The following is a 26733-nucleotide window of genomic DNA, read 5'->3' as shown; positions in this document are numbered from 1 at the left end:
CCACACCTAGAATATTGAATGCAGTTTTGGTCTCTTTCTGAGGAAAAATGCCCTTTTTTTTTCTAGGGAATGCAGTGAGCATTTACCAGGCTGATTCCAGGGATGGTGAAATAGACATATGAGGAGAGGTTGACTAGGTTCGGATTGTTTTGTTGGAGGTCAGATGAATGGGGGTGGGGGCTGTCATAGAAAGTTATAAAATTCTAACAGGATTAAACAGGATAGATGCAGGGAGATGTTCCTGCTGGTGGGTGTGTCCAGAATCAGAAGTCTCAGTCTGAAGATTTGGGGTAGACCATTTAGGATGGAGATGAGGAGACATTTTTTTCTCCCAGAGTGGTGAGCCTGTCATATTCATTACCACAGGAAGTAGTTGATGCCAAAACATTGAATGTATTCAAGAGGCTGCTGGTATAACACTTGGGGCAAATGGGATCAAATGTTACGATGAGAATGCAGGATTAGGCAAGTTGAGTTGGACAATTGGCCATGATCGTGATGAATTGCAGAGAAGACTTGAAGGGCCGAGTGGACCCTTCCTGCTCCTATCATCTATGTTTCTATGTTAACGTTTTATGTGGAATTGAGATCAAAGTCTCTTATTTGTCTCTTGACTTGCCACTAATATTGATCACCTATAGCTAGAACAATGGAATGCATGTCTGTGTGTGTGTATCTGACAGACACCAAGAATGCTGCACTTGGCTTTCTAACGCAGTTGCCAATCTGTCCATGGAGACAGTTAGACACACAGATGGCGGTGCCAGTACACTGCTGATAATGTTTCTGGGTTCCTCTATCCTTTGTTCCAGGTTAGAAATGCCTCTGTCCCTGTGCCTGTTTCTGGAGTTTGACCAAGTTGTTAATGGCCGAGCCTTTGGATTATCTTCAATATGGGGCTGAATAAGTGCCTGGTCTCTAGAAGTGCTCTGATACCAGAGACCTAGAGTTGACCTCCTTTGACCAGTTGTGGAAGTATGTCAGTGATGTGCTTGCCAGCATGTGTTCTCAGGTCTAATCTTGAAAGTGTACCACTGAGGTGAGAGCTTGTGGTGATGGTGCAGATGAATACCTTGCTGGCACATCACTTTAAGGTACCTCAAGTGTCTTCCTCCTCAAAGATGGAGCTGTGAGTTTCCAGTGCTGGCTTCTTTGTGAAGGCACACTGGGTACCACTATGCGTGCATAATAGCTACCCATCTTGTTCTTCCCCACCTCTGTTTCTACTACATTCTGTAGACAGACTGACTGTAGTCTACTCCCTAGAGACACCTAGCTGAAAAGCCTGGGCAACAAGTTCCCAAACCCCATACTGAGGCCTGTATGTCTCTTCAACAACATTAGGCTCATGGCTACACACAGACTGGCAGCTGTGAAGCCACATGATTGACCCTAATCCTTTCAGTGGACAGGACAAACACAGATCCCTGAACTAAGAACACACCAATTGGACCTCTGACTGTTGTCCCCTGGACTGGGGTCAAAGGCTGCCCTTGCCTTATTGTGTCAGAACCAACTGACTGACAGTACCTCCGTGAACTTTAGTGGGAACTACTGTCCTAAAATGTTGAGATGTGGCTGCTTGCTCGTTACATTTGCTGTGTGTTTGCTGCAGACACTGCCGGCACGTTTTGCAAGTGTGAGATTGATGAAGCACACTGTCAGTTAGCGAGATGTACCTTCTTGACTGAGGACTGCTAACCAGAAGGCAAAGTCATTTGATTGTGCTCATTAACTGTTTACAGTCAGCAGTGAGTTTAACACACCAGTACCCGATCTGACTTGTATGTCGAGAACTTGGGATGTCTAGATTGTTAGGTTTGTTTGCTAGGACAGGAAGCTGAATATTAATGAGGTGAGTTGTGCCCTCAATTATGTGTTTGACAATTTAGAATCTCCCTTAATTGGCAACTTGCAACTGTTTAGAAAGAAATTTGCTTCTGCGCCAGGTAGAAACATAAAAGATACAGCAAGTTACTCCCACTGGGCCTCACTAGATCTCTTGCACAATTCTGCCACAAATCTTGCCTCTGGTTCTGGACCATCCTTGTCAGGGCAAACAGGTTTTCAGCATTTACCGTTTCAAGTCCTGCAAGAATGCTTATGTTTGAATAAGATCACCATTCATTCTTGTAAACTCTGGAGAATATAGATACCCGATATTTATTTAAATTTTCTTGTAGGACAATCCATCTGTCCCATGAATTAATTTGGCGAACCTCTGTTGTACTCCCTCTCTGTTAAGTTTATCTTTCCTTTGGTAAATCCAATATTCCTAGAGTGAACTTGTTAAGATACAATGCAATTGCAGTAAGAAATCTTTTACTCCTATTTCCTGATCTGCTTGTAAAAGAAAATGTCCAACATATCATTTGGCTTAATTGCTTACTGTACCTGTATACTAACTTTCAATGACTCATGACCAAGGATTTCCAAGTCCCTTTGAAGTTCAGCACTAACCAGATTCTCACCACTGAAGAAATACTCTAATTCCATTTCTGTTTTTCTGGCCAAAGGACTGTAGAGACCCCATTCATTGTCAATTGCCAATAAGGTTATGTGAAATGCTCTATAAATGCACATTCTTTCTCTAATATTGTTTACATCTGCCTCTTGCGTATTGAACCGATGAGCCATAAGCAGAAATGTCCCATAGTCTGATCTGATTAAGATGGAATCATCATCCTTAAATCACACAACCAGCTCTATTTAGCAGTCTAAAACTCTATTTAAAAGAATATGTCTCCTTAATGAATAGTTTGGAAGTTTAAATATCCCCTGACTTTAGGCAGTATCAGCCTGCTAATTGAATACATTAATTTGTCTACTGTCAACTGCCTGGTATAAATATTGCAGTTTAACCTGTGAACGCAGTTTTGTTCATCCTATTTCATACTTTCTGTAACAATTGCATCATACACAATGTGTGTGTATTAATCTATAATATAATCTTTGAGTAAGAAAGAAAGGACAGAGAATGACAGTTGATAGTGCTAGTTAAGGAGGTGGACTTGGCATAGGCATAATGAGCTAGATGGCATCTTTCTGTTTTGTGAATTCTGTGATTCCTTGCAGTACTGGGCTCAGTAACTACGCCACATCTTGGTTTATATGTACAGCCTGAAATTTTGTTTTTTGCATTGCTAGTGGGTACAGACCAATTCCTAACACTGGAGAATGTCTATAGCCAGGAACTTAAAGGTGTAAGCAGAACTTGGAAGCAGCTGCGTGTCTACAAGAACACAGGTGCGCAGTTGCTTTAAAGTCACGATTGTGACTACTGAACCACTGCATAATCACACTTCCTTCAGTATTGTCAGTTTGAGATCTGTTCCACAATGTTAATTGGGTAAATTCAAAAAACGACAGTCTTAATAATTAACAGAAGCCCTCACCAGTGATGTACTTACTTTTTTTTAAAAAAAAAGTCTAGATCTTAACAAAACCTATTGATGTTGAAGTTAATCAGAATGTATTTTTGAAATACTTATTTGAGATTCCTTTAAGACATGTAATAGCAATACAGTTTTGCATGAAATGATTTTATGCTGTACCAACATATTTCATTTTAAAGGAGTAATCTAGAATTGATTGGTTTGGAAAACTAAATTTGATTCCTGCCTTATTCCCAGCCAGGAGAACCACACCACTTCTGGAGTATATTAAAAACAAGAAGCTTGAAAAACAGGTGGAATTTTATTTTTAAACCTATGTTCACTATAAACTTTAGAATTTTCCTAAACTTGGTATTTTGCTCAATTAAACTTGTTATATTTCAGCGAATCAGAGAGGAGAAAAGAGAAGAGAGGAGGAGGAGGGAACTGGAGAAAAAACGTTTGAGAGAGGAAGAAAAAAGAAAACGTAGAGAGGAAGAAAGGCGTAAAAGGAAAGAAGCAGAAAAACAGAAAAAAATAGCAGAGAAGGAAAGAAAAGAAGAAATAAAAATTAAGGTTCATATCTTTGTAGATTATTAGTGCCTTTTAAAAATATTATTATTCTTGTTTTTGGTGCATAAGATGGCATCTTAACAAAACGTATGATTTACATTTACCACTGCTGCATGATGTCCCCAGTAGCACAGGACAAACAGTTCATAAAATGAATAAACTGTTCCCCTCACCAGTACCCCCTAACTTATATGTTGCAAATTGTACAAAGGCTGAACTTCTCGGTAGTGTACAAGTCACATGCTATTGCATCTCCTTACCAAAATATTCTTCGTGTGTGTGGCTGTTCAAGTTTATGGCTTTGAGATTGGTAGCAGGTTATTTGACTACAAGGAATTACAGTTGCACCTATCCCTGAATGATATTTACATATGGGTATTTCATGCCAGAACTGTTAAGTGTCAATGAAACCTTATTTCTTTTCCCAAGTTTAGAATCAATGTGATCAGTTGTGACACCCCCTAATGTCCCCAAGGTGACAATTATTTAAAATAACACAGACAGAACTTGAAGCTTGGCCTTATCTAGGATAATACGTGACATTATTCACTGAGCACCCTGAGAATTTTTTATAAACTTACGGTATTCAATTTTACCCGTTCCTTCTCATTTCACTGTTTCATGAACTAATGTAAGAAAAGCAGCAAAGATATAAGGTGGAGCAGCAATTCTTTTAAAAAGCGCTGCAATGATTAAGATTGTTTTAGGAATCATTCCTTTGAAGACGTCTTTAAAAATTTAGGTAACCATATTTCATGCAATCCTTGCATCTTGTCAAAATTGGAAAAATATTTGTACACTTTATTTCATTGGATTTGGGATACTAAGCACTAGGTAGGCCAGGTTATCACCCAAGAGGTAATGTAACTGTGAAGGAATCAGAGTTACAAAGTCAAATTGTGCTATGATTCTGTTGGGAATGTTAATGTTTAAAGAAGAAATACTAATACTCAGCAATTAATCAACACAACTACACTACTGGATTTCATATTTTTTAAACAAAAAAACTTGGTTAAAACATATAAATTAAGTGCAGAAATATGCAATTCAACATTGAGCCTGCTCTGCCATTTGTATGATCATGGCTGATCTTGCCTTGGCCTTAGCTCCACTTTCCTGCCTGCACTTCATAACCCTTCAACCCATTACTCGTTAAAAAAAATCTGGCTATCCCCCACTTTAACTTTATTCAGTGCCCCAGCATCCATCAGATGTGGGATGTGTATTTAACAGATTTACAAGCCTTTGAGAAGTAATTTCTTGTTCCAAATCTGCTAATCCATATTTTAAAACCATGACGTCTTGTTCTAGATTTCCCCACATGAGGAAAGATCCTTAACGTCCACTTTGTCAGTCTCCTTTAGCATATTATACATCTCAATTAGATCTCCTCTCATTCTTCTAAACTCCAGAGAGCATAGGCCCAACTGTTCAACCTCTTAGGCAAACTCCTCACCTCTGGAATCAATCTAGTGAACCACCTCCACTACTCAAGATAAAGAAAATTTAAGCAAAGCAAACAGCATAAAGTTAACACTATAATTTATAAGGATTTATGCTATACATTCTGTTTTTTACTCCTCTATCTGTTGCTTGCTGAATTGCAGCAATTTAGCTTCTTTTATGGAAGTAACAAAAGACAGTCTGGCTCTATTAAGAAGTCTAGAAATGAGTCATTCATTGCTTATGGGTGGTATTACTATTGACTCTAACCTTATGAAATAAGTGCAGATAAACTAAATCCCATCTTGGTTTAATTTACCTTGACATTAGAGTTTTTAAAAATTTTTTTTACCAGACATTTTCAATTTGTCTTAAATTAACACTTTTAATCTCCAATTTATATTCCTGAAACTAAAAGCTATTTTCTAAAGTATATAAATTATAAAATGGATATTTTCAGCAATTGGCTAGAGATAAATAATGATAATAACACTTTCTAGTGTTTTTCCAGGTAATATCAAAGGTACTGTGGTCACCTTTGCATCATATACCGGGGTACTATATCAGTACTTTATTTGAACCATGGGATTTTAGGGTTTGTTTTAACATTGAGGCATATAATGCTGATTTTAAGTTTTCAATGTGATATAAGTTAGATGCAGGTAATATTTCTTCCGCCAGACTGTTACAATAATTTGCTTTATCCATAATCTGAAAGCTACAGAGAAAATGCCATGTGTTGCAAGTTTTCCATTGACTACAGCAGCTATTCTGGGATAAGTATAAGTCACAGAGGAATTTCCTACTGTCCTTCTGCAAATGTGCAGTTTTTTTATTCGCTTACCCTGCACTTATGCTGCAAAACTGAGGATTTGTGTTTTAAGTTATACGGTTTTACTTAGCGGCTTCATACGTGCAAAAAACTGCAACAACATTATAATGGGTGTCCTTGCCAGCAGGGGGAGAGAATTTCCTATCAATTGTTTGTAGTAATCTGATCTCACCCCTTTTGAAATCAGGCTCCAATTTCAGAGCTGAAAAGAGGCATGGTTTCTCCTCAAAGTCTTTGATTTAAAAAAAGTACATTCTGCAGATTTGGTTCCACTTCTGTTTGCGGGAAAGAGATGTCTACATTTATTACTGCCTTTTTTTGTTTTTCCTTTATCTAGCATTGAAGGTTAGAGTTAGCCTTGAACTGGCACTGAGGACAGTCGCGTTTAGATGGATTGTACCATTTATGAGTGTTCATGCAATCACAGCAGGAAATCCACACTAAATGTTTCCTCTCAAACTGCCTCAATTGAGCAATTTTTTGAGGCAGTAAACAGAACAATAAGACGTAAGCAAGAGGTATTGATAAGTATGCATATGTCCCTTCTTAGTTTTTAGACCTCCTATCAGGAGGTAAAATAAGTAGAAACAACTAGTCCATTCCATGAAAAATTGAGTGATGTGATTGAAAAGTTCAAATTGACAGCTATTAACCAGTTTTCTAGGTCCCATTATGATGCAAGGATAATTTTAATGTTAACTTACAGTTTGCATGAATTTACATTGTATTCTCCATTTAAGTGCTAGCAGCAAGGTGAATGAAGGAGTCTCAATCAGTGTAACGATCAAATTTTGATTGTATCTGACATTTATCTAACACTTACATTTTAAGTTCTAAATTTCCCAGTGTTATGCAAGTTTTTACAAAATCTTCACTGGAAGAGAAGCTGAGATCATTACTTAAAGAAAGCAATTTAATTTTTTTTCTGCACCTGATGTCAGGTAACTTTCATTTCAGGTGCATTTAAATACAGGGATCTCAGTGCAATTTTACACTGATTGTGATGTTGATTAGAGTAACAGTGGTAGGGTTCATTAGGAAGTTAGGGAAAGAGGGCATAGAGATGCTTCTTTGCTTTGTCTTTTCTAAGTTTTCCATTCTGTAGAAATTTTGTTTTTAAATGACTATAGTGAAAGAAGCAGTTAAGTTAAAGCCTATATATTCCTGAAAATAACACAAGAACTGATGGTAAATTCAATAAAAATACAAAAGGGAAATGAGTAATCGAGCTAAAAAGTTACTTAAAGCACATTCTGCTTTTGTTTCTGGCCAGTGTCAGGGGAGTGTGACTGTGGCTGAGGAAAGTAAAGGCACCCACAGACTTTGTAATTGTCCAAGAGGTTTGAGATTCTTTCAGCTTCTTTGGATGAGGGTGGTTGAGCTAACTGACTGTGGCATTAAAGTACAGGAAACTATTCAACTGGGGGGAGCAAAAAGGTATGTCATGGTAGTCGGGGACAGTGTAGTCAGGGAATTGACACTGTTCTCTGCAGCAATGATTGTAAGTCACTAGGCTGCATTGCCTGTCCAGAAGCAGTCTTCAGGAAGGTTATGAAAAGTGCGCAGTAGTTAACAATTGGCCTGCTTTCAATTTAAATTATTTGACCTGAAATGAAGAAGAAACAATTCATTTCTCTTCCAGCCCCCTTTTTTTTTCTGCAGGAGTCTTTGGGATTTTTACCTTATATTTCAAAATTTAAAGACAAAACACATGGAAACATAAAGCAATCTGGTAGCTAAAAGCAATTTCCAGACAAGTTGGATGTTTGTTTACTGAATATGCCACCATTAAAAGGTTACCTAGACATCGTGGTAAGATGGACAGTCCCTTGAAGGTTTGGAGAGTTCATACTCACTCATGAACACAGTCTCAGGTGCACAAATCAAAATAGTTCTGGAATATAAAGGTTTAAAATAACCCTTCAGTTTAAGTTTTGTAATCTACCTTTGTTATTACATTATATTGTAATCTTTAGCTATTAAAAAAGGCTGATAAAGAGGAGGAACAAGACTCCGACAAACGGAAGGAAAAAACTGAGGATGGTGACACTGGAAAAGGAAAATGGGAAAAATCGTGTTGCCCAGGCAACCTACAAGGAAAACGGCCAGAGATTTCGCAGAAGGATGTCAAAGATAAGTGAGTTGTAACAAATACAGTTATATGGTATAAATTACCAAGTATTTCATTGTCTGTTAATCTGATATTTCATTCATGAAAGTGAACACAATGATTTTGATTATTTCAAAACAATTTGACAATTATGTCAAATATATTTTTAACAAAAATAATTTGAAAATTACTTGAATTATTTTTGTGACTCGTTTATAATTGTGCTGTTGATGTAACTAATTCACCATTAGACATTTTTTATATATCACAAGCAAAAATTATGGTTTTGACATTAATTTCATTATCAAACCAAGCTAGAAAGTGGTGTTTGTTTTTGGAAATTTCTGAAATTCTAGAAGTTTGTTAATAACAAAAGCTACAATTTTTATTCCGCCTGTATTTCTTTTAATTATTGCATTTTCTCTATATTTCTCAATATCATAGTTATTTCTCTTTGTTTGATTTACAGAGAAGTGAAACAAATGTTATTCATGTTTATTTACATTTATTGAAAACATTTTATTCAGAGCTCTGACTTCTTTAAGACAAGGGCTGCAGCTATTTCCACTCAAAAAAAAGTGGAGAGGTAACCAGATTATTCAACAAATAATTAACCCTCTAAAAGGTGATAAACAGATGATATGTTTGTCTTAAGTTACAGTTATCAAATAGCTGGAAATTTTCTGTTTATATGCTGTTAATCTGAAAAAGACTGCCCACCTTTGTTGATGTCAGAAACCTAATCCGTAGAAAACAAAACAAAAATGCAACGTTTGAGAATTTTCAGAAATGCTAATAATTCCAATTAACAGTTATTACAAATGACCTTCTTTGGAATTAAAATTGTAAGTAAGTGACCTGAAATGAAGAATTTATGATGCTGAGAATTACAGTTTATGTAATCCGACAAGATAATTTTATCACTAGGAGCTAATGTAGAATAGGAGCTATTAAACAGCCACCAGTCATATAATTTGTCTGATTTTTCTTTACGTTGAAATTAATTAATGAGTCAATTAAGATTATGTTATTATTAAAATTCACATGAGGCAGGCTTTAATTTTTAGTACTGCTGTAAATGCTTACAGTGCTGAAACTTCACATCACTTTAGCTTTTATCAGAACTTAGGTTTAGTCTTCAGAATTGTAATATAAAATTATAGCTGGTCTGTATAATTTGAGCTCCATAAACAGATATGCTAACTGCCTTAATAGATTATTAAATATATATGCCATTGTATACAACCATTCAAATAGAAATAAAACTAACTTTGAATTTTCTTTTACATAGACAGCCAAACGATAGTGATAGAGAACGTAGGGAGAGGGAACGGGAAAGAAGATTAAGGGAAAAAGAACGAGAACGAGAGCGACAGAGGCGGCGTGAGGATGAGCGCAGAAAGCAAAAAGAGCGTTATGAAGTAGAGAGGGCTATGAGAACAAAAGAAGAAGAAACAAAAAGAGGGAAAGACCATGGACAGGAAAGAGAAAAGAAGGGAGACAGCCTGAGCTACATGTTCAGTACTGAGAAAATAGAAAAACTGGGTAAAGAAGACAAAAATGATGACATGGGATCTAAAAGGGAGCGGATAAGGAATAAGGTACCTGTCACCATTTTTTCAAGCTACTATGATGTTAACAACATTACTTGGGGTGGATATTCAAACCCCATATTCTAAAATACTAAAAATTAACTATGCAAGTTAAATTAGACACCAGATCTTTTTGAAATATGCTCAAAACCTAGCATTAACAGGTATTGTACTTTTTCAGGACACTGTATCTTTTTAAAGTAAGACATTATTCTTATTCAAGAGAGGATAAAAAATGTTTTTCATTTGATTTTTATTGATATTTTTAGCTTACAATAAAAATTGATAGTCTTCCAGTGATTGAGTTGTCATTTCAAAGCAAATTTAAAAAACTAATTATTTTACAAGTAGTGGTTTGTGAAGATTCCTGCCTATTTTACTTATTTTACTTAGAGAAGCTGACAAAAAGGAACTGATTGGAGCCCTGTCATCCCAATATCACTGAAATTTCTGACCTCAAGCTTCATGATGTTAGCCTTTTCAGTATCGCAGTATTTATTAAAAATAATCAGCATTTTGAAAATGATGGGTAATAGCTGGCATGTGAAATATAACTTTTCAAACTAAAATAATTCAATTTTAACAAGGCTTTAGATTGTTGCTATAACCAGGAACGCCTCACATTGTTTTCATTACATAGATTTAGAGAACTCACCAAGGCAATGCCATATTTCCTGAACTTTTTTTTGTGCATGAAAATCTCTTCGGTCATCCCTGATCTATGTCCTTCCTATCACAGGTGATTTGGAAAGATAGTTCCATATTTACATTTCTGGAATTCTAAGTTCCCTCTAGAATAGTTGAGAATTTATTTAAAAAAAAGAACATTGAGAAGAATATGGCTTTCAATGAATTCTGCCATTAAGGCCAGAAATTCACAGGAGGAAGGATGGTTCTCCACAATCTCCACCCATTCAATCCACAGGAAGGAAGATACACCAAGAACTACAGATGCTGGAGTCAGAGTAAATACAGTGTGGAGCTGGAAGAACACAGGCCAGGCAGCATCAGAAGAGCAGGAGAGTTGACATCTTGGGTCTGGACCCTTCATCAGGACTGAGGAGGGAACTGGGAGCTGGGGAATAAATAGAGGGAGGAGGAGTGGGGCTGGGGGAAGGTAGGTAGGACGGCAATAGGTGGAAGTAGGTACGAGTAGTGGGAATTGGCTAGTTTCAAAATCTCCCCACTCTCAGCCTCGTCCTATGTCCAACCCTTCCTCTCATCCCCGCCTCCTTGACCTTACAATACCTGTCCATCATCTTCTTCCTCACCTATCTACCCCACCCTACCCACTGACTGGTCCCCACTACCCCTACCTGCATCCATCAATTGCCATTCGAACCAACTTCCGGTAGCCCCACCACTCCTCCCTCTATTTATTCTTCAGCTACCCTTCCCCCTCTTGATGAGAAGCCCAGGCCTGAAATGTCGATGCTCCTCCTCCTCTGATGCTGCTTGACCAGCTGTGTTCCTGCACTTCTGCACTGTATTGATCCCATGTGAAAAGGCAGTCGATTACACTTAGAGAACAAGCCTATCCCAAAACCATAAAGTGCTGCAGGTAGGCTAAGTTACTACAGAGTGGGATTTGCACCCCTCACTGGTGGGGAAATACCGTTGTCTTAGCTGCTGATCAATCAGATTGGCTGGCACCTCCAACAGCGTTGGCAGTGTCGGGAGTCAGTGACGGGTGCTGCTGGGACAGCAGGCAGACCTACAAAGGAAGCAGGAACTCACCAGATCAGGTGGGGTCAAGGTTTGCCACCTAAGGTGAGGGGTGTAGAACAGTGGGTGTTAAAAGCTGTGGGGTAGGAAGGAATGGGAATGCCATCTTTTAAGGAGTTGGCCCAGATTGATGAAGAACATCCTTCAAATTTGATACCCTTCCACTTCCTTCTTGCAGTTTTAAACAGTCTGTATTACTCTGTATTGTGGTCTTAAGTTTGACAGGTTCAACTGAGTCTCAGATATGGTGGGATGCTGCTAATTTTGGCTGCCACCCTATAATGGAGATGAGCTTGGGGTGGTTGGGTAGTTGGTGAGCTAACTGCTTGCCTGATTTTGCATTCCGCTCTCCTCAGAGTCACATCTGGTGAAGGTATGTTAATAAGTAGCACTAAATACATCTCTATTTGTCAAAACAACTCTAAACTGAATTGAATTAGAATTTAAAGGAATTGAGGTCGTTGATATACCAGAAAGAGTTTAAACAAAGATTTGATCAGAAAATAATTACAAAATCTCCAGAAACCTTTCTGTTTGTAACACTAATTTTCAGTATTGAGAAATTGGCTGACATCTTGCAGTCATTCCTGTTTTCTGCAGAGTGGAGCATTATTTTCATTCTGACAACTGGTCTGCAGTAAACTCGGGAAAAGTCTCAGTGAATGCACATATATTTAAGTACAGAAAAGCTAGTATCTGTAACTTTGAGGGAGTATCTCATATTTATTTAATAAATCACAATGTTTAAGAAATGCAAATTCATCGGATTATGATTTTTTTTTGATTCGCACTTGGGATGTAGATGCTCTTAATTAGCCTGAGAAGCAACTAGAGAAAATTTGAAAGATTTATACCTTGTTTAGAACTGTCAGAATGGATTTGTGAAAGAGAGGTCGTGTCTTTTCAAGATACTTATATCTCAGTGCATAAAGTAAGTACAGTTGGTATTACATACAATTTCACAAAACTTATGATGAAGGAAAATTATGTTCCTGTGGATAGAATATTAGTTTGAACAGAGCAAACAGGTTAATTATTATTTTTGGTCTATTGCTATAAAATCCCATCACAACGTTTTGGGTCTCTGAATCACACAAATGAAAATTATTGCTTTATAGGTTTGGAGTGAGGTGCACGGTTGCTGTAGTTACAGCTCTTAACCATTGTTTTCATTTGCCTTCTCCTATTTTACTTGCTGTTGGCACAATTCTGCTGGATCACCTTTCTCTGTCTACTTTTGATTGACCGTTTCTCCTCTATTCATGCTATATTTAGTTCTTTTAGTATCACATGTTTCCATAAGCCTTAGGCCTTCTGCTTCTCATTCTTCTTGGCAGTCAGATGTCCATCATTCTTTATTACATTTCTTCTCTCTGTGTCAAATGACCATTGCATTTCAGCCTCTTCTCAGCTACTTTCTTCAATGCTTCTGCAATATTCATTGTCTCCTTGATGTTCTGGATCCTTACCTTGCCTTTCTTATAACTCCAAATATTCTTCTTAGTATTTGCATCTCATTAACGTCTAGTCGTTGTTACTCTCTTTTGAGGACAGAATTTTTGCACCATTTAATAAAGCTGCCTTCACAAATGTCTTGTAGATTCTTTCAGTTTCAGCAAATCTCATTTGCTTAATGCTATTGTCTGAGAAAGTTCACATTGTAATCGCTTTTAACTTATGTTGGTGTTCCATGCAATCCTCATAGTTAAAAATGTAACAAGGCAGAGCTCAGGAAGCTTCCTGGTTATATACGTCAAAGGATTGCCCCTCAATCTAGGAATAGTAACTGATTTTGAGAGCTGTTTGATTGCCTTGAACAGAAGACAGGCCTCTTGATTGGTTAAAGTCCTGTGTGATCAGTGGCTTGGCGTACAAGAATGCCATCTTATGAGACTTCTTGTAACGCTTTTTACTAAGGTTTGTCTGTAAGCTTTATAGCCAACAATGTTTGCTTTTCAACTCATTTGTATAGTTAGACTGGAAAGGTTAAACTACTAAGTTGCCTTTTATTTTGTGATGAACATTTAGAGAGAAAACAAAATCTATGTTTATTATTTTATGTATCATGAAATGTATTGAAAAGTACAGCTTAGTGTATCATTTGTTGATTCAAAGCTGGAGTTTAAATTTGTAATTAATTATCTGTAAGTATTTATCTAGTCCAGCAACTATAAAGAGAGGAGAATTCAAAATAATTATCTTTTGGTAGGCAGTGCAAGGAATAAGGGTTTTCTGTTAAGATCATGCCACAATTATGTAGGCACTGATCAGAAAAAAATAGTCCGGTCCCAATTCAAGATATTAGGCCATTTGTGGGAATGATTAGTAATATTGAAACAGAATAAATGTTTAGTATTGTCGCAAGTTAACTAGTAATAGTACATTTAATAATCATTAGCCATTACTCCATAAATTGCCACAAAATATATAATAATCCCAGTGAGACTACCGTAAACCAGTTGGCTGACTGTTACCCAGGACAAAAGCAAACACGTCAGTGTTCTTCAGTAACAGCAGAAAAAAATTATGGCAACACGCTTACTTTAAAAAGAACAATGAAAGGAATAGATTTCTAATTTTAAAAATTTAAACTGCTCCCCTTTAAAACCCGAAACACACACACAATCACAGTTTAAATCATTAGAAGACAAACGGTTTAACATATACTATGGGTGGAAAACAATATAAATAGGACAAACAAAATTCTGAAGATAAAATGTCTGGACCCAACCCTATCTGTCTTTCATAGGGATAGCTCTGTCCGCAACTCCCTCGTCCGCTCCACATCCCCATTAGCCTCACCACCCCTGGCACCTTGCCATGCAACCTCAGGAAGTGCTATACCTGTCCCTACACTCCTCCTCTTGCCCATTCCCCCCCCCCCCCCCACCTCCCCCCTCAGCTCCATTCAAGGCACCAAACAAACCTTTCACATCAGAAGAGGTTCACCTGCACATCGATGAGACCACACGAATGTTCAGAGACCGCTTCGTAAAGTATCTGCACTCCGTTCCCAACAAACAAACAATACCTTGCGGTCACGAACCATTTCAACTCCCCCACTCCCTGGGTGACATGTCCATTCTGGGCTTCCTCCAGTGGCACTGCGATGCCACCCAGAAACCAGAGGAGCAGCGTCTCATATTCCGCCTTAGGAACCAACAGCCCAATGGTCTAAGTGTGGATTTTACCAGTTTCAAAATCTCCCCACCCTTGGCCTCATCCTATGACCAACCCTCCCTCTCAGCCCCGCCTCCTCGACCCAACACAACCTATCCATCTTCTCTCCCACCTATCTGATCCTCACACCTCACTGACCAATCTCTACGACTTTGTATTTGTACTCACCTGTCACCATCCCACCTTCCCCAGCCACCCCTCCTCTCTGTGTATTTCTGAGCTCCCTTCCTGCTCCCCATTTCTGAAGAAAGATCCTGACCTGAAATGTCAACTTTCCTGCTCCTCTGATGCTGCCTGGCCTGCTGTGTTCCTCCAACTCCACTCTGTGTTATCTTTGACTCCAGCATTGGCAGTTCTTACTATCTCTGAGAAATCGTTGCTTTCTGTGTAAGCTTTGGATATTTTCCACTCTGCCGCTTCTGGCACATGGAGCTTTTTAATACTCTGCAGCTTAACCAGTGAAAGAGGTTCTGCCAGGCAGCCTTTCCTTAACTCAAAAGATTTGTGGTACTGTTTGGTCTCAACTTTTTGTTTCAAAAAAGCAATATTGTATTGCACAGCTCAACAATATGCAACAGTTGATTTTCAAGTTGCAAAATATCCCAGCTTTTCAGTTATGGCAGTCCAACTTCCATTTCAATTTATCATCCCCCAAAATGAAAAATATGTGGTATTTTACAGTGTAAAAATCTAAACATCATGACCTAATGTAGAACTGTTTTGTTGTTCCATTTGTGGTGTCCTTTATTAGATATTTTTCTTATGTTCCTTTACCAGGAACATAACTCTGACATGTAATGTATACAGAAGGAATTCCGTACCCTTGGCATCCAGGCGGAGTGCAACTAGAAATAGTGTATCCTGCAGGTCAATGCTTGGTATCTTGGTAACAGTCATGATGCCTTTGTTCTGCGATCATACGCGAAAATGTGTGTTGGACCTATCATGATCTACTAAAGAGGGATTAGTAGGTGAGAAGCCATCGGCCATGTGGCTAATAACCCTTGTGCAGATATCATGTACATTTAAGCAGCATGCATATACAAAGAGCCATGTTGTCAACAAAATGTGATTGTGCAGATCTTTGAGATGCTTAATGCTTCCAAAGCGTGAATTGCTCTGTTGAAGCTCTGCAGTTCTCAGCAGATAACATGTCAAAATTTATGATGATCTGCGACACACAGTACAGGAACAAGGAGGAAAGAGTAAAACAGAATCAAGTCACACAGAGTTTCCATGATCAAGATATTCAACTGCAATACTAGTACATGCAGTTCAAATTACCAATGGCTTGGTTGCAAGGATAGAAGGTAATATAGCCAAACTTGAAGATGACACTAAAATAGGCAGGAAATCAAGTTGCAATGAATAAATGAGAAATTTACAAATGGATAAGGATGGGTTAGGTGAATGGGCCAAAATTTGGCAGGTGAAGTTTAACATGGAGAAGCATGATACCAATTTGGTTGGAGGAATAGAAAGTTAACTTATTGTCTTTAATGGATTGAAGGGTTATGGGGAATGGGCAGAAAAGTGGGATTGAGGCCGGTGTGAACAGCCATAATCATACTAAATGGTGGAACAGACTTCAGGGGCTGAATTGCCTACTCCTTCTCCTAGTTCTTACGCTCTTGTGTACCCATTCACTAACAGTCCCACACTCTACTTTCCTTTGATTCTGGCTGCAATAGTATTTTCTCTTCCGTATGAGCTTCCACTGCTGTACTCACGCGATAAATTCTGCTTGTGGTACAATGGAAGTTGTGACATCATCCATCAGATGCTATATCATAGATGGGTCGGTAGATTTGGTATCGTGCAGATGACCACTGATTCCATGTTGGGAGGATGGAACCCAAGCTCTGATCAAAGTCATGTACCAACTTGTTGCACCCATGATTTCATGGTCTTTGACACTGTCTGCAGGCTTTCCGGTAGGCCACCCATTATTTTAATTATTTCAAAGACTGTACCCGCTGGCCTTCCTCATTGAAGCGTTCAATTGAATTTGTGGAATCCCACCCTCAATAAGCTGTCTTGGTTACGTGCTCAGTGTGTCACCACATACAGAATGGCTCAGAGCCAGTATCTGTAGAATGTGTATACTGTCAGTATCTGATCTGGTGGCTGTGAAGCTAAGTAAGTGAGATGATGTTTTTCCTTCACTATCTTCCTGCTCCTCCACATGATTCCGCTTCAATTACTGCTTGACTAGATTGTGTTTCTTAAATACTTGAAAGAGAAAAGGCATAATATAAAATTATGATTTTGCCACCCCATCATAAAGGAGTACAAATGCTATCATCCTGATGTACAGCATAAGAAGTGATTGTGAGATGAAGTCTAATTACGATGGGAGAAGAGGTTTTAGGTATAAACCTACTATAATATTTGGTTCCAGTCCTCAACTGGCTACAGCCTTATTTACAGCCATTCACATACTGGTAAGCATTGTATTCTCTGGAGGGCTAAGGACATCCGCCATCTACAATCCGACCCTACCACCCAAGACATTTTTCCATCCCCACCCGTCTGCTTTACGGAGAGACCACTCTCTCCGTGACTCCCTTGTTCGCTCCACACTGCCCTCCGACCCCGCCACATCCGGCACCTTCCCCTGCAACCGCAGGAAATGCTACACTTGCCCCCACACCTCCTCCCTCACCCCTATCCCAGGCTCCAAGATGACATTCCACATTAAGCAGAGGTTCACCTGCACATCTGCCAATGTGATATACTGCATCCACTGTACCCGGTGTGGCTTCCTCTACATTGGGGAAACCAAGCGGAGGCTTGGAGACCGCTTTGCAGAACACCTCCGCTCAGTCCGCAACAAACTACTGCACCTCCCAGTCGCAAACCATTTCCACTCCCCCTCCCATTCTTTAGATGACATGTCCATCATGGGCCTCCTGCAGTGCCACAATGATGCCACCCGAAGGCTGCAGGAACAGCAACTCATATTCCGCCTGGGAACCCTGCAGCCTAATGGTATCAATGTGGACTTCACCAGTTTCAAAATCTCCCCTTCCCCAACTGCATCCCTAAACCAGCCCAGTTCGTCCCCTCCCCACTGCACCACACAACCAGCCCAGCTCTTCCCCTCCACCCACTGCATCCCAAAACCAGTCCCACCTGTCTCCGCCTCCCTAACCTGTTCTTCCTCTCACCCATCCCTTCCTCCCACCCCAAGCCGCACCCCCATCTACCTACTAATCTCATCCCACCTCTTTGACCTGTCCGTCTTCCCTGGACTGACCTATCCCCTCCCTACCTGCCCACCTATACTCTCTCCACCTATCTTCTTTTCTCTCCATCTTCGGTCTGCCTCCCCCTCTCTCCCTATTTATTCCAGAACCCTCACCCCATCCCCCTCTCTGATGAAGGGTCTAGGCCCGAAACGTCAGCTTTTGTGCTCCTGAGATGCTGCTTGGCCTGCTGTGTTCATCCAGCCTCACATTTTGTTGTCAAAGAACAGAAGAAAACTGGTTGGAATGCATACTCGCTTTAAAAAGAGAATAGTGTGAGCTAGCTTCAGTTTACACCAACTTATTTCAAATTTTCACCCTCCTGCTCAGGCATGCAGCCACTCAAAGGCACGTTAATATTGGCTGCACACTAATATCACATAATCAAACAAAATGTAAGGTGGTTGTCAGACCTCTGCAAAATGTGTTAAGATTTTCCAGTTTTACAGATGTATGAAGTAAAATTGAACAATGTGATTGAGCTTAAATTAGCCAGTGTTCAGTTTGGATAAGAACAGCATAACTAATAAAGTAGCTATGGTTTGGAAAGGGAATAGGTACTAACTAGATCAGTCATGCTGTGCTGGTCAGTAAAGAGGTAAGTTGCTAAAATTCCTGTTAAGAAAAAAAAGTACTTTTGAATCATTCACATTCAAATGTGTGCAGTAGTTGCCATTTTATACCTAATGTTATTTTGTAAATATTTGTGAAGGCAGGAATTTCACCCAAAGATTATTGAAGTCCATGTAATCATTTGCACAGTCGTTAGCTGCAGTAAAAAAAAACTTGTGATTGAGATGGAGTACTAATCAAAAATTTAGCTAGAAATGCCAGTTTTTACATTGCATTATCATGGCAGGAGTGGAATTTTGGATAGAACTTGGTTCCAGTGGAACTCCGTCTTACTTTTGCTGTGATGCAAATTTGTAATACGAGGGTGGCTGGGCATTGCATTTATGTATTTATTACTTTTGATTTTTCACTTATGTCTTTCCTTCTCGCTTCCACGTCACCAGTTTCCAGTTGATGTATGCCCTTGACGGCATGGTCAAAGCTGAAGTCAACTTGATGATTTGACTCCAAGACAGCATAATTAAGCTTTATCAATGTGATAGTGGAAATGACTCACTCGGCATTCTGCAATCAAGTTCTGCTGCAAACAAGAACAAAAACAGAAATTGCTAGAAAAACTCAGTAGGTCTGGCAGCACCTGTCAAAAAAAATCAGTGCTCACGTTTCGGGTCCAGTGACCCTTACCCAGAATTGATGGTAGTTAGGAAAATGTCAGTTTATATGCAGAAGATAAACGATAAGTAAATCATAAGTGGGAATAGAGCCCAAACCCAGAGAGAAGAACAGATGGACCGACAAAGGAGTTGATAACGACTTGGCTAGGAGTCTGAATAATTATGCTTGTCTGTTCATGGGGTACATGGAATTTTCCTTGTTCCAGGCCTACTCTGGCCTTGAACCACAATTCTTCCTTGGATATAACAATGATATCATCAGGGCTCCTTTCCTCTTTTGTCCAGAATTGGAAAAATTCATCAATTTCGATTCCAGTTTCCACCCTGCCCTCACTTTTTTTCTCCTGGTCTATCTCTGACTCCTCCCTTCCCTTCCTTGACCTCTCTGTTTCGATTTCTGGGGATAGACTGGCCACTTATATCCACAATAAACCCACCAGCTCCCATAGCTGCTAGACTATTATCACCTTGCACCCTGCTTCCTGTAAAGACTCCATTTGCAAACAGAGAATGGAATGTTGCATATGTTTCGATGAGGCCAACTTCGACAAGGGAACCTTTGAAATGTCCATCCTCCAACACTGTTGTCGACAGGGCTCTCACCAAGCCCGAACCATCTCCCGCACTTTGACCCTCACCCCTTCTCTTCCCTCCCACAAGAGCAGTAGGTTCCCCTTGTTCTTACTTACCATCTCCCACTGACATCCAAATCCAGAAGATCATCAGCTGCTATTTCTGCCATCTCCAGCGAGATGTCACCATCAGACACAAATTCCCATCCCCTCCCTTGTCTGCCTTCCAGAGGAACCGTTCCCTCCAGGACACTCTGATCGACTATTCTTTCGCTCCCAACCCACAGCTCCATGGCAGCTTCCCTTGCAGCCGCCAAAGGTGTAACATCTACCCATTTACCTCCTTCCTCCTCTGTATTCAAGGGCCCAAACATAACTTCCAGGTGAAGCAGCACTTCACCTGCACTTCCCACAATCTATTCAACTGCATTCACTGCTCACAATGTGGTCTCCTCTACATTGGGGAAATGAAACATAGACCTGGTGTCTGCTTCATACAACATCTACATTCTGCATGCAAAAAATCAAAGCTTCCAGTTGCCTGCCACTTTAACACACCATTCTGTTCCCTGGCCAACATCTCTGTCTCAGGCTGGCTGCAATGTTCCAGTGAAGGTCAGCGCAATCTGGAAGAACAACACCTCATTTTCTGCTTAGGGACCCTGCAGCCCTCTGGACTCAATATCGAGTTCAATAATTTTAGAACCTGAACTCTCCCATGTCATAGACCCCTACCCACCATATCAGGTCTTGTATCATATAGCCTGCAATTACTCGTTACCTATTGTTAGCCATTAACAGTCTCCATTAACAGCTATTCACCCTCCTAGCCAGATAATTGACTCCTTTGTCTGTCCTACTGATCTTCTGTCTCTTTGGGCTCTATCCCAACCTATCGTTCAATGCTTATCCCCTCCCATCACCCTATCTTCTGCATATAAAACGACATTTTATAGCTACCATCATTTCTGATGAAGGATTATCAGAATTCAAAGTGTTAACTGTTCACAGGTACTGTTGGACCTGCTGAGCTTTTCCAGCAATTTCTGTTTTTGTTCCTGATTTACAGCACCTGCAGTTCTGTCAGTTTTTATTCTGATGCAAACAAGTTTGCTATGAGGCGCAAATGTATTGTTTGCTTAAGAGAATACTAGATCTTATAAGTGAGGAAGGGTTATGGAGATGGAGTAAGCAATTGGGGCAAATAAAAGACTGCAGGTTGTGGAAGGGATTATTGAAGCCTAGTAGGTAACCTGTGACATTTTTTGCAAGTCATCACAGGTCATTGAAGTGGATGTGTTAGTACCAGACCTTGATAATTCATCAACATTGAGCGGTGATGATCAATACAAGCAGATACAGAATCATCAGATTAAGCAGGTAAATGTTGGAGGCAACTGAGGATAAAAGTGTATTGATTATTGAGGATAGGATGCTATTATAGCCCTTCAGTGAAATTAAACTAATAAAGTACTATGACAGAGGTATTGCAAAAACAAACAACCACCGGGGCGGCACAATGGCTCAGTGGTTAGCACTGCAGCCTCAGTGCCAAGGACGCAGGTTTGATTCCAGCCTCAGGTGACTCTCTGTGTGGAGTTTGCACATTCTCCCCGTGTCTGCGTGGGTTTCCTGCCATGGTCCAAAGATGTGCAGGCTAGGTGGATTGGCCATGCTAAATTACCCGTAGTGTTCAAGGGTGTGTGTGGGTTATAGGGGGATGGGTCTGGGTGGGATGCTTCAGGGGCCACTGTGGACTTGTTGGGCCAAAGGCCCTGTTTCCACACTGTGGGGAATCTAATCGGAATGGAAGAAGACAAAACAAAAAGTACAGTAATTATACAATAAATGTGCAGTGGAATATAGACAATTGTTTTGTTATTCAAGAAAATGAATAGTGTTATGTGTAACACAGGACGAGATCTGTGAACGGCCAAGTAACTGACATACTCTCAGCCCTTCAAAATTTGCACCAGTATCCCTTGGAAGTCCCAGCGTAACTATTGAGGAAGCTTAAACAGCTAATGAACAATTTATCCTGCATTCAGAATCAGTAACTATACTGGGTAACTATACAACTGAGTCAGATGTGAAGGGTCATCCATCTGAAGACCATTCTAAAAATTTAGGAGAATAGGTGGGTTTACATTGTCTGATTGAGTTTGGAAATAGGGTTTCCAGTCCTTATCAGAACACCTGAAAAATTTACCCAGACCTAAAGTAACATGTATACAGGAGAGACTGTAAAGATTGTGGAATTGAATGGAAAGATTTGTGCATATAGGAAGATCCACATGAGTTGCAAAGATGCAAAGATAATTTAGTGTCAATGTCCTCAATTACATGACTGCCTATTAAGAACAAGTCCAGGAAGATCACTTCAGAAGTAGCTGAAGGTCCTGGATGAAATAGGCTCAAAACCACTAAATGTTTGCTATTGTATTAAGTTAACAAAGGGATACGATCTTTTGGGGAGCTATAAGGGAATTGATTACAGGTGTAATACTGCCATGTTTGAAACAAACTATTGTGATATCACTTTCCAAAAGGTGTCAATATGGAGCCAGGCAAAAACCCACCCATAACATTTGTATCAATACCAAGCCAAGTAGTCAAATTTATTCTCTTGGTAGACATAAAGACTATATGCATGACTTTTTAGAATTAATATTCACCACAGTTTATGAAGGCTGCAATTCTGTCTGGCTAACCTGTGATATTTTCAAGGAAGTGCAGGTTCATAGTTCCTTGAAAGTGGAGTCCCAGTTAGACAGAATAGTGCTTGCTTACCTTTATTTGTCAGGATATTGAGTATAGGAGTTGGGAGATCATGTTGCAGCTGTATAGGATGTTGGTTAGGCCACTTTTGGAATACTGCATGCAATTCCCGTCCCCCTGCTATAGGAAGCATGTTGTGAAACTTAAAAGGATTCAGAAAAGATTTATAAGGATGTATTGAGAGATGAAGGGTTTGAGCTATAGTGAGAGGCTGCATAGGCTGGGGCTATTTTCCCTGGAGTGCTGGAGGCTGAGGGGTGACCTCATTGAGGTTTATAAAATCAGGAGGGACAGGGATAGAGTGAATAGCCAAGGTCTTTTCCCCAGAGTGGGAGTGTCAAAACTAGAGGGCATGGGTTTAAGGTGAGAGGGGAAAGATTTGAAAGGGACCGGAGGACTATTGTTTCATGCACAGGATGGTGCACGTGTGGAATGACCTGCCAGAGGAGGTGGTGGAGGCTGCGACAATTACAACATTTAGAAGGCATTTGGATGGGTATATGAATAAGAAGGGTTTAGAGAGAGATGGGCCAAATGCTGGCAAATGGAAATAGATTAATTGAGGAGATGGTAAGAATTGCCGATGCTGGAGTCAGAGATAAAAGTGTGGAGCTGGGGGAGCACAGCAGGCCGGGCAAGAAAATTGACGTTTCGGGTTGGGACCAAGGTCCTCTGCAGATTAATTTAGTATATCTGGTTGGCACAAATGAGTTGGTCCAAAGGGTCTGTTACCATGCTGTGTACAGCTTTATGACCCTGTGATTCTAAGTGATATCTGAAGTAGTCAATTTAGAGCCCTATTGTAAAATCTACCTCTATACTTGGGGGCAAAAAAAAACTTATACAAATTCTGCTGCTGTTGTCTAAAGGTAAATACACGTGGGAGAGAACAGGCACTTATAAGCAGATTTATATTGAAGTGGATAAGTGGCTGAAAGGAGTGCCCCAACACATTGAGTGGTATATAGGTGCAAAATTACCATTTTCATAGTGCCTGTGTTAGGCATGCCACGATAATGCAGTTTTGTAAGTCTTTTGCCTTCAACAGATGCTAAGCTGATTGCATATTCAAATCAGGGGTCTGTCTCAATCTCTGCTCGGAGTTTGCCTGGAGCAGGACAATCTGTTTTACTCAAGATTATCAGGTTCACGTGCAGCCTAACCTTAGGCAGTCAGCTAACTATTTAACAAAGTCACTTTTATTCTTTATCTAGAGCTGTCTTCCCAATTCAATGACACTCCTGAAAGCCACCCTGGCGCACATTAGCTCCTCTCCTGTACTCTTTTATCACCCCAGCCCCCAACATTTACTGGGTCATCTGCTGGCAAGCCCCCAACATTTACTGGGTCATCTGCTGGCGAGGCAGGCATGCTAACTTGATCGTGCAATGGTTACCCATCCCACAAAATTTCACCTCCTGTTCCTTTTGTTTCTGGTTCCCATCTTGTGTAATTTTCCTTCTATACTTAATTTCTGAGAGTAGAGTGTTTTCAACTGGCATAATTTGTCTCTCTAAAGAATACCATTCCCACTCACCATTCCACTTTCCACTTTCCGTAGGAACTTTCAGTTCTCTAAACCAGGATCTGTAACAGTCATAAGTTCCCTGATCTTGATCAAGCCTTGATCTTACTTTGCAAACAGGTCTCTGAAAAGGACTCTTTGCCTGTGTTCTTTTTCTTCCAGTCAGCCTGTTGTAATGAGCTCACAGATAGCAGTCTTACATGTGCTGCAGCTTCATTGAACTGCTGTAATACAGATGTTATCATGACAGCTTCAGGATGGAGGTTACATGACTACAGCAAACCAAGAAACCTATTAGTATAGCATTAAACTTTGATTCCCAGTATGTCCCTTTTCCATAGAAAAAGAGCAAAAGAATTTGTATCATTTAAGTATTGTCACTTAAACTGAGTTGTCTGCTGTACACACAACTGCTCCCATGTGTTGGCAGTTCATTATTCTCTTCAATTTTTGCAGATGCAATGCATACACAGTCTTTAAATCATACCAGCCTTTTAATGGTATGTGTGAACATTGCCACTAGTTGTTCATCTGGCGATGATATTCCTACTTCAGGAGTATTATTTATGTATCACTTGTTGCTGTGGTGCCTGTTGTGGCTTCATTTTATTTGTTTGGCATGGTGTGGAGCATTGGCAATGATGGTTAATCTGCAATCTGCGCAGTTGTGGAGCTCACATCTTACCATTCAGCCACCCGAAGGAAGGAACAGCTTCTCCAGTTTGTGCTTATATTCCTGTGCTTGTAGTAGTATATCTGATTGTTCACTTCTATACGATCAAGATAACAGCTGTTCTGTACAGCTCCCAAATTGCCATTTGGGCTGCCACTATTTGAGAGTCAATACAGTTACACAATAGAGAAACAGACCATTATGTCCAACGTGTCCATGCTGACAAGATATCCTACACTGATTTTTGTCCATTTGCCAGCATTTGACCCACATCCCTCTAAACTCTTCCTAATCATGTACCATAACAATTAAATGTTGTAATCATACCTGCCTCACAGCTTCTCTGGCAGCTAGTTCCATGCATATACACGCTCTGCGTGAAAAAGTTGCCCCTCAGGTCCCTTTTAAATCTTTCCCCTCTCACCTTAAATTTATGATCTCTAGTTCTGGACTCATCTATCCTGGGGTAAAAAAGGACCTTGGCTATTCACCCCTATCCGTTCCCTTCATCGTTCTATAACTTCTATGTATGTCCCTCCTGATACTCCAGGGAAAAAATTCCCCAGCCTATTCGGCCTCTCCTTTTTAGCCCAAACCCTCCAAACCTGACAACATTGTTGTAAATCCTTTCTGAACCCTTTCAAGTTTTAACGACATCTTTCCTCTAGCAGGGAGATGAGAATTGAATGCAGTATTCCGAAAGTGGTCAACCAATGTCCTGTTTAGCTGCACCATGACATCCCAACTCCTATGTTCGGTGCACTGACCAATGAAGGAAAGTGTACCAAATGGAACCCTATCCACCCTATCTACCTGTGATTCCACTTTCAAGGAAGTATGGCACCAGCACCCCTAGGTCTCTTTGTTCGGCAACACTCCCCAGGGCCCTACAATTAACTACACAAGCCTAGTCCTGATTTGCTTTACCAATGTGCAAACACCTCTTTGTTCCTAGACTGGCCGTCCAAGTCTCTCAATTCTGACAATAGTTCAGCAGTTCTGTCAAAATGAAATTTGGCTTTCTGACATTTCAGCTTGATTTTGCCATTCATGCATGTTACAATTTCTGGCTTTAATAGCTTTTTGATTTTTGGAGGAATAGATTTGAATGTAGTGTAACATTAGTCTGGACTGGATACTGTCCATCTCTTCAGTAGGTTTTTTCCTCCACCCTTGGATTGCCATGTATGCATCTGTGCTCAATTCACTCAATTTCTTTGGTTCCTTTGATTTTCCTTGCAATCTGAACCTTTCCATTTTATTGGGGATAGTATGGAGAAAATGTAGAGTGTTGAACTTCCCGAACCTTTATGAAGCAGCTGAATTCTTTATTCAATCTGATAACCATTGTCGTTTAACACAATGGAATCCTCTAATGTCTGAAATGTCTAATGTCAAAAATGGCAATTTGGGAGCTGTACAGAACAGCTGTTATCTTGATCGTATAGAATAGAAGTGAACAATCAGATATACGACTACAAGCACAGGAATATAAGCACAACTGGAGAAGCTGTTCCTTCCTTCGGGTGGCTGATTGGGAAGATGTGACCTCCACAACTGTACAGATTGCAGATTAACCATCATTGCCAATGCTCCACAACATGCCAACAAATAAAATGAAGCCACAACAGGTACCACAGCAACAATTGATACATAAATAATACTCCTGAAGTAGGAATATCATCACCAGATGAACAACTAGGGGCAATGTTCTCACATACCATGAATTTTGGCCATTCTACAAATCACTGGTAATTGATGATGTCAGTTTGTTTGTTTCTATCAATCAGAGTATTAGTCTACTGTAACATCATAAACTGTTTCTTGTGTCTGTCTGGGATGTTACATGTTTTTGTTGGTG

The 26733-nt window shown here is 39.9% G+C and overlaps 1 protein-coding gene across 3 annotated transcripts in view; it reads left to right on the top strand.

The window, feature by feature from the left end:
• Nucleotides 1-26733, top strand: part of upf3a (UPF3A regulator of nonsense mediated mRNA decay) — a 147510-nt gene that overhangs the window by 44634 nt on the left and 76143 nt on the right. For 2 of the 3 annotated variants that reach the window (XM_059646621.1, XM_059646622.1), the window contains 5 exons: nucleotides 3148-3246; nucleotides 3633-3688; nucleotides 3780-3950; nucleotides 8199-8359; nucleotides 9624-9933. In XM_059646621.1, coding sequence (XP_059502604.1) covers nucleotides 3148-3246; nucleotides 3633-3688; nucleotides 3780-3950; nucleotides 8199-8359; nucleotides 9624-9933 — 797 coding nt within the window. The remainder of the gene's footprint in view (nucleotides 1-3147; nucleotides 3247-3632; nucleotides 3689-3779; nucleotides 3951-8198; nucleotides 8360-9623; nucleotides 9934-26733) is intronic. The other variant, XM_048532141.2, reaches the window with a different exon arrangement.

Source organism: Stegostoma tigrinum, chromosome 6 (assembly GCF_030684315.1).
Source record: "Stegostoma tigrinum isolate sSteTig4 chromosome 6, sSteTig4.hap1, whole genome shotgun sequence".
NCBI lineage: Eukaryota > Metazoa > Chordata > Chondrichthyes > Orectolobiformes > Stegostomatidae > Stegostoma > Stegostoma tigrinum.
This window is presented reverse-complemented; position numbering and strand designations above follow the sequence as displayed.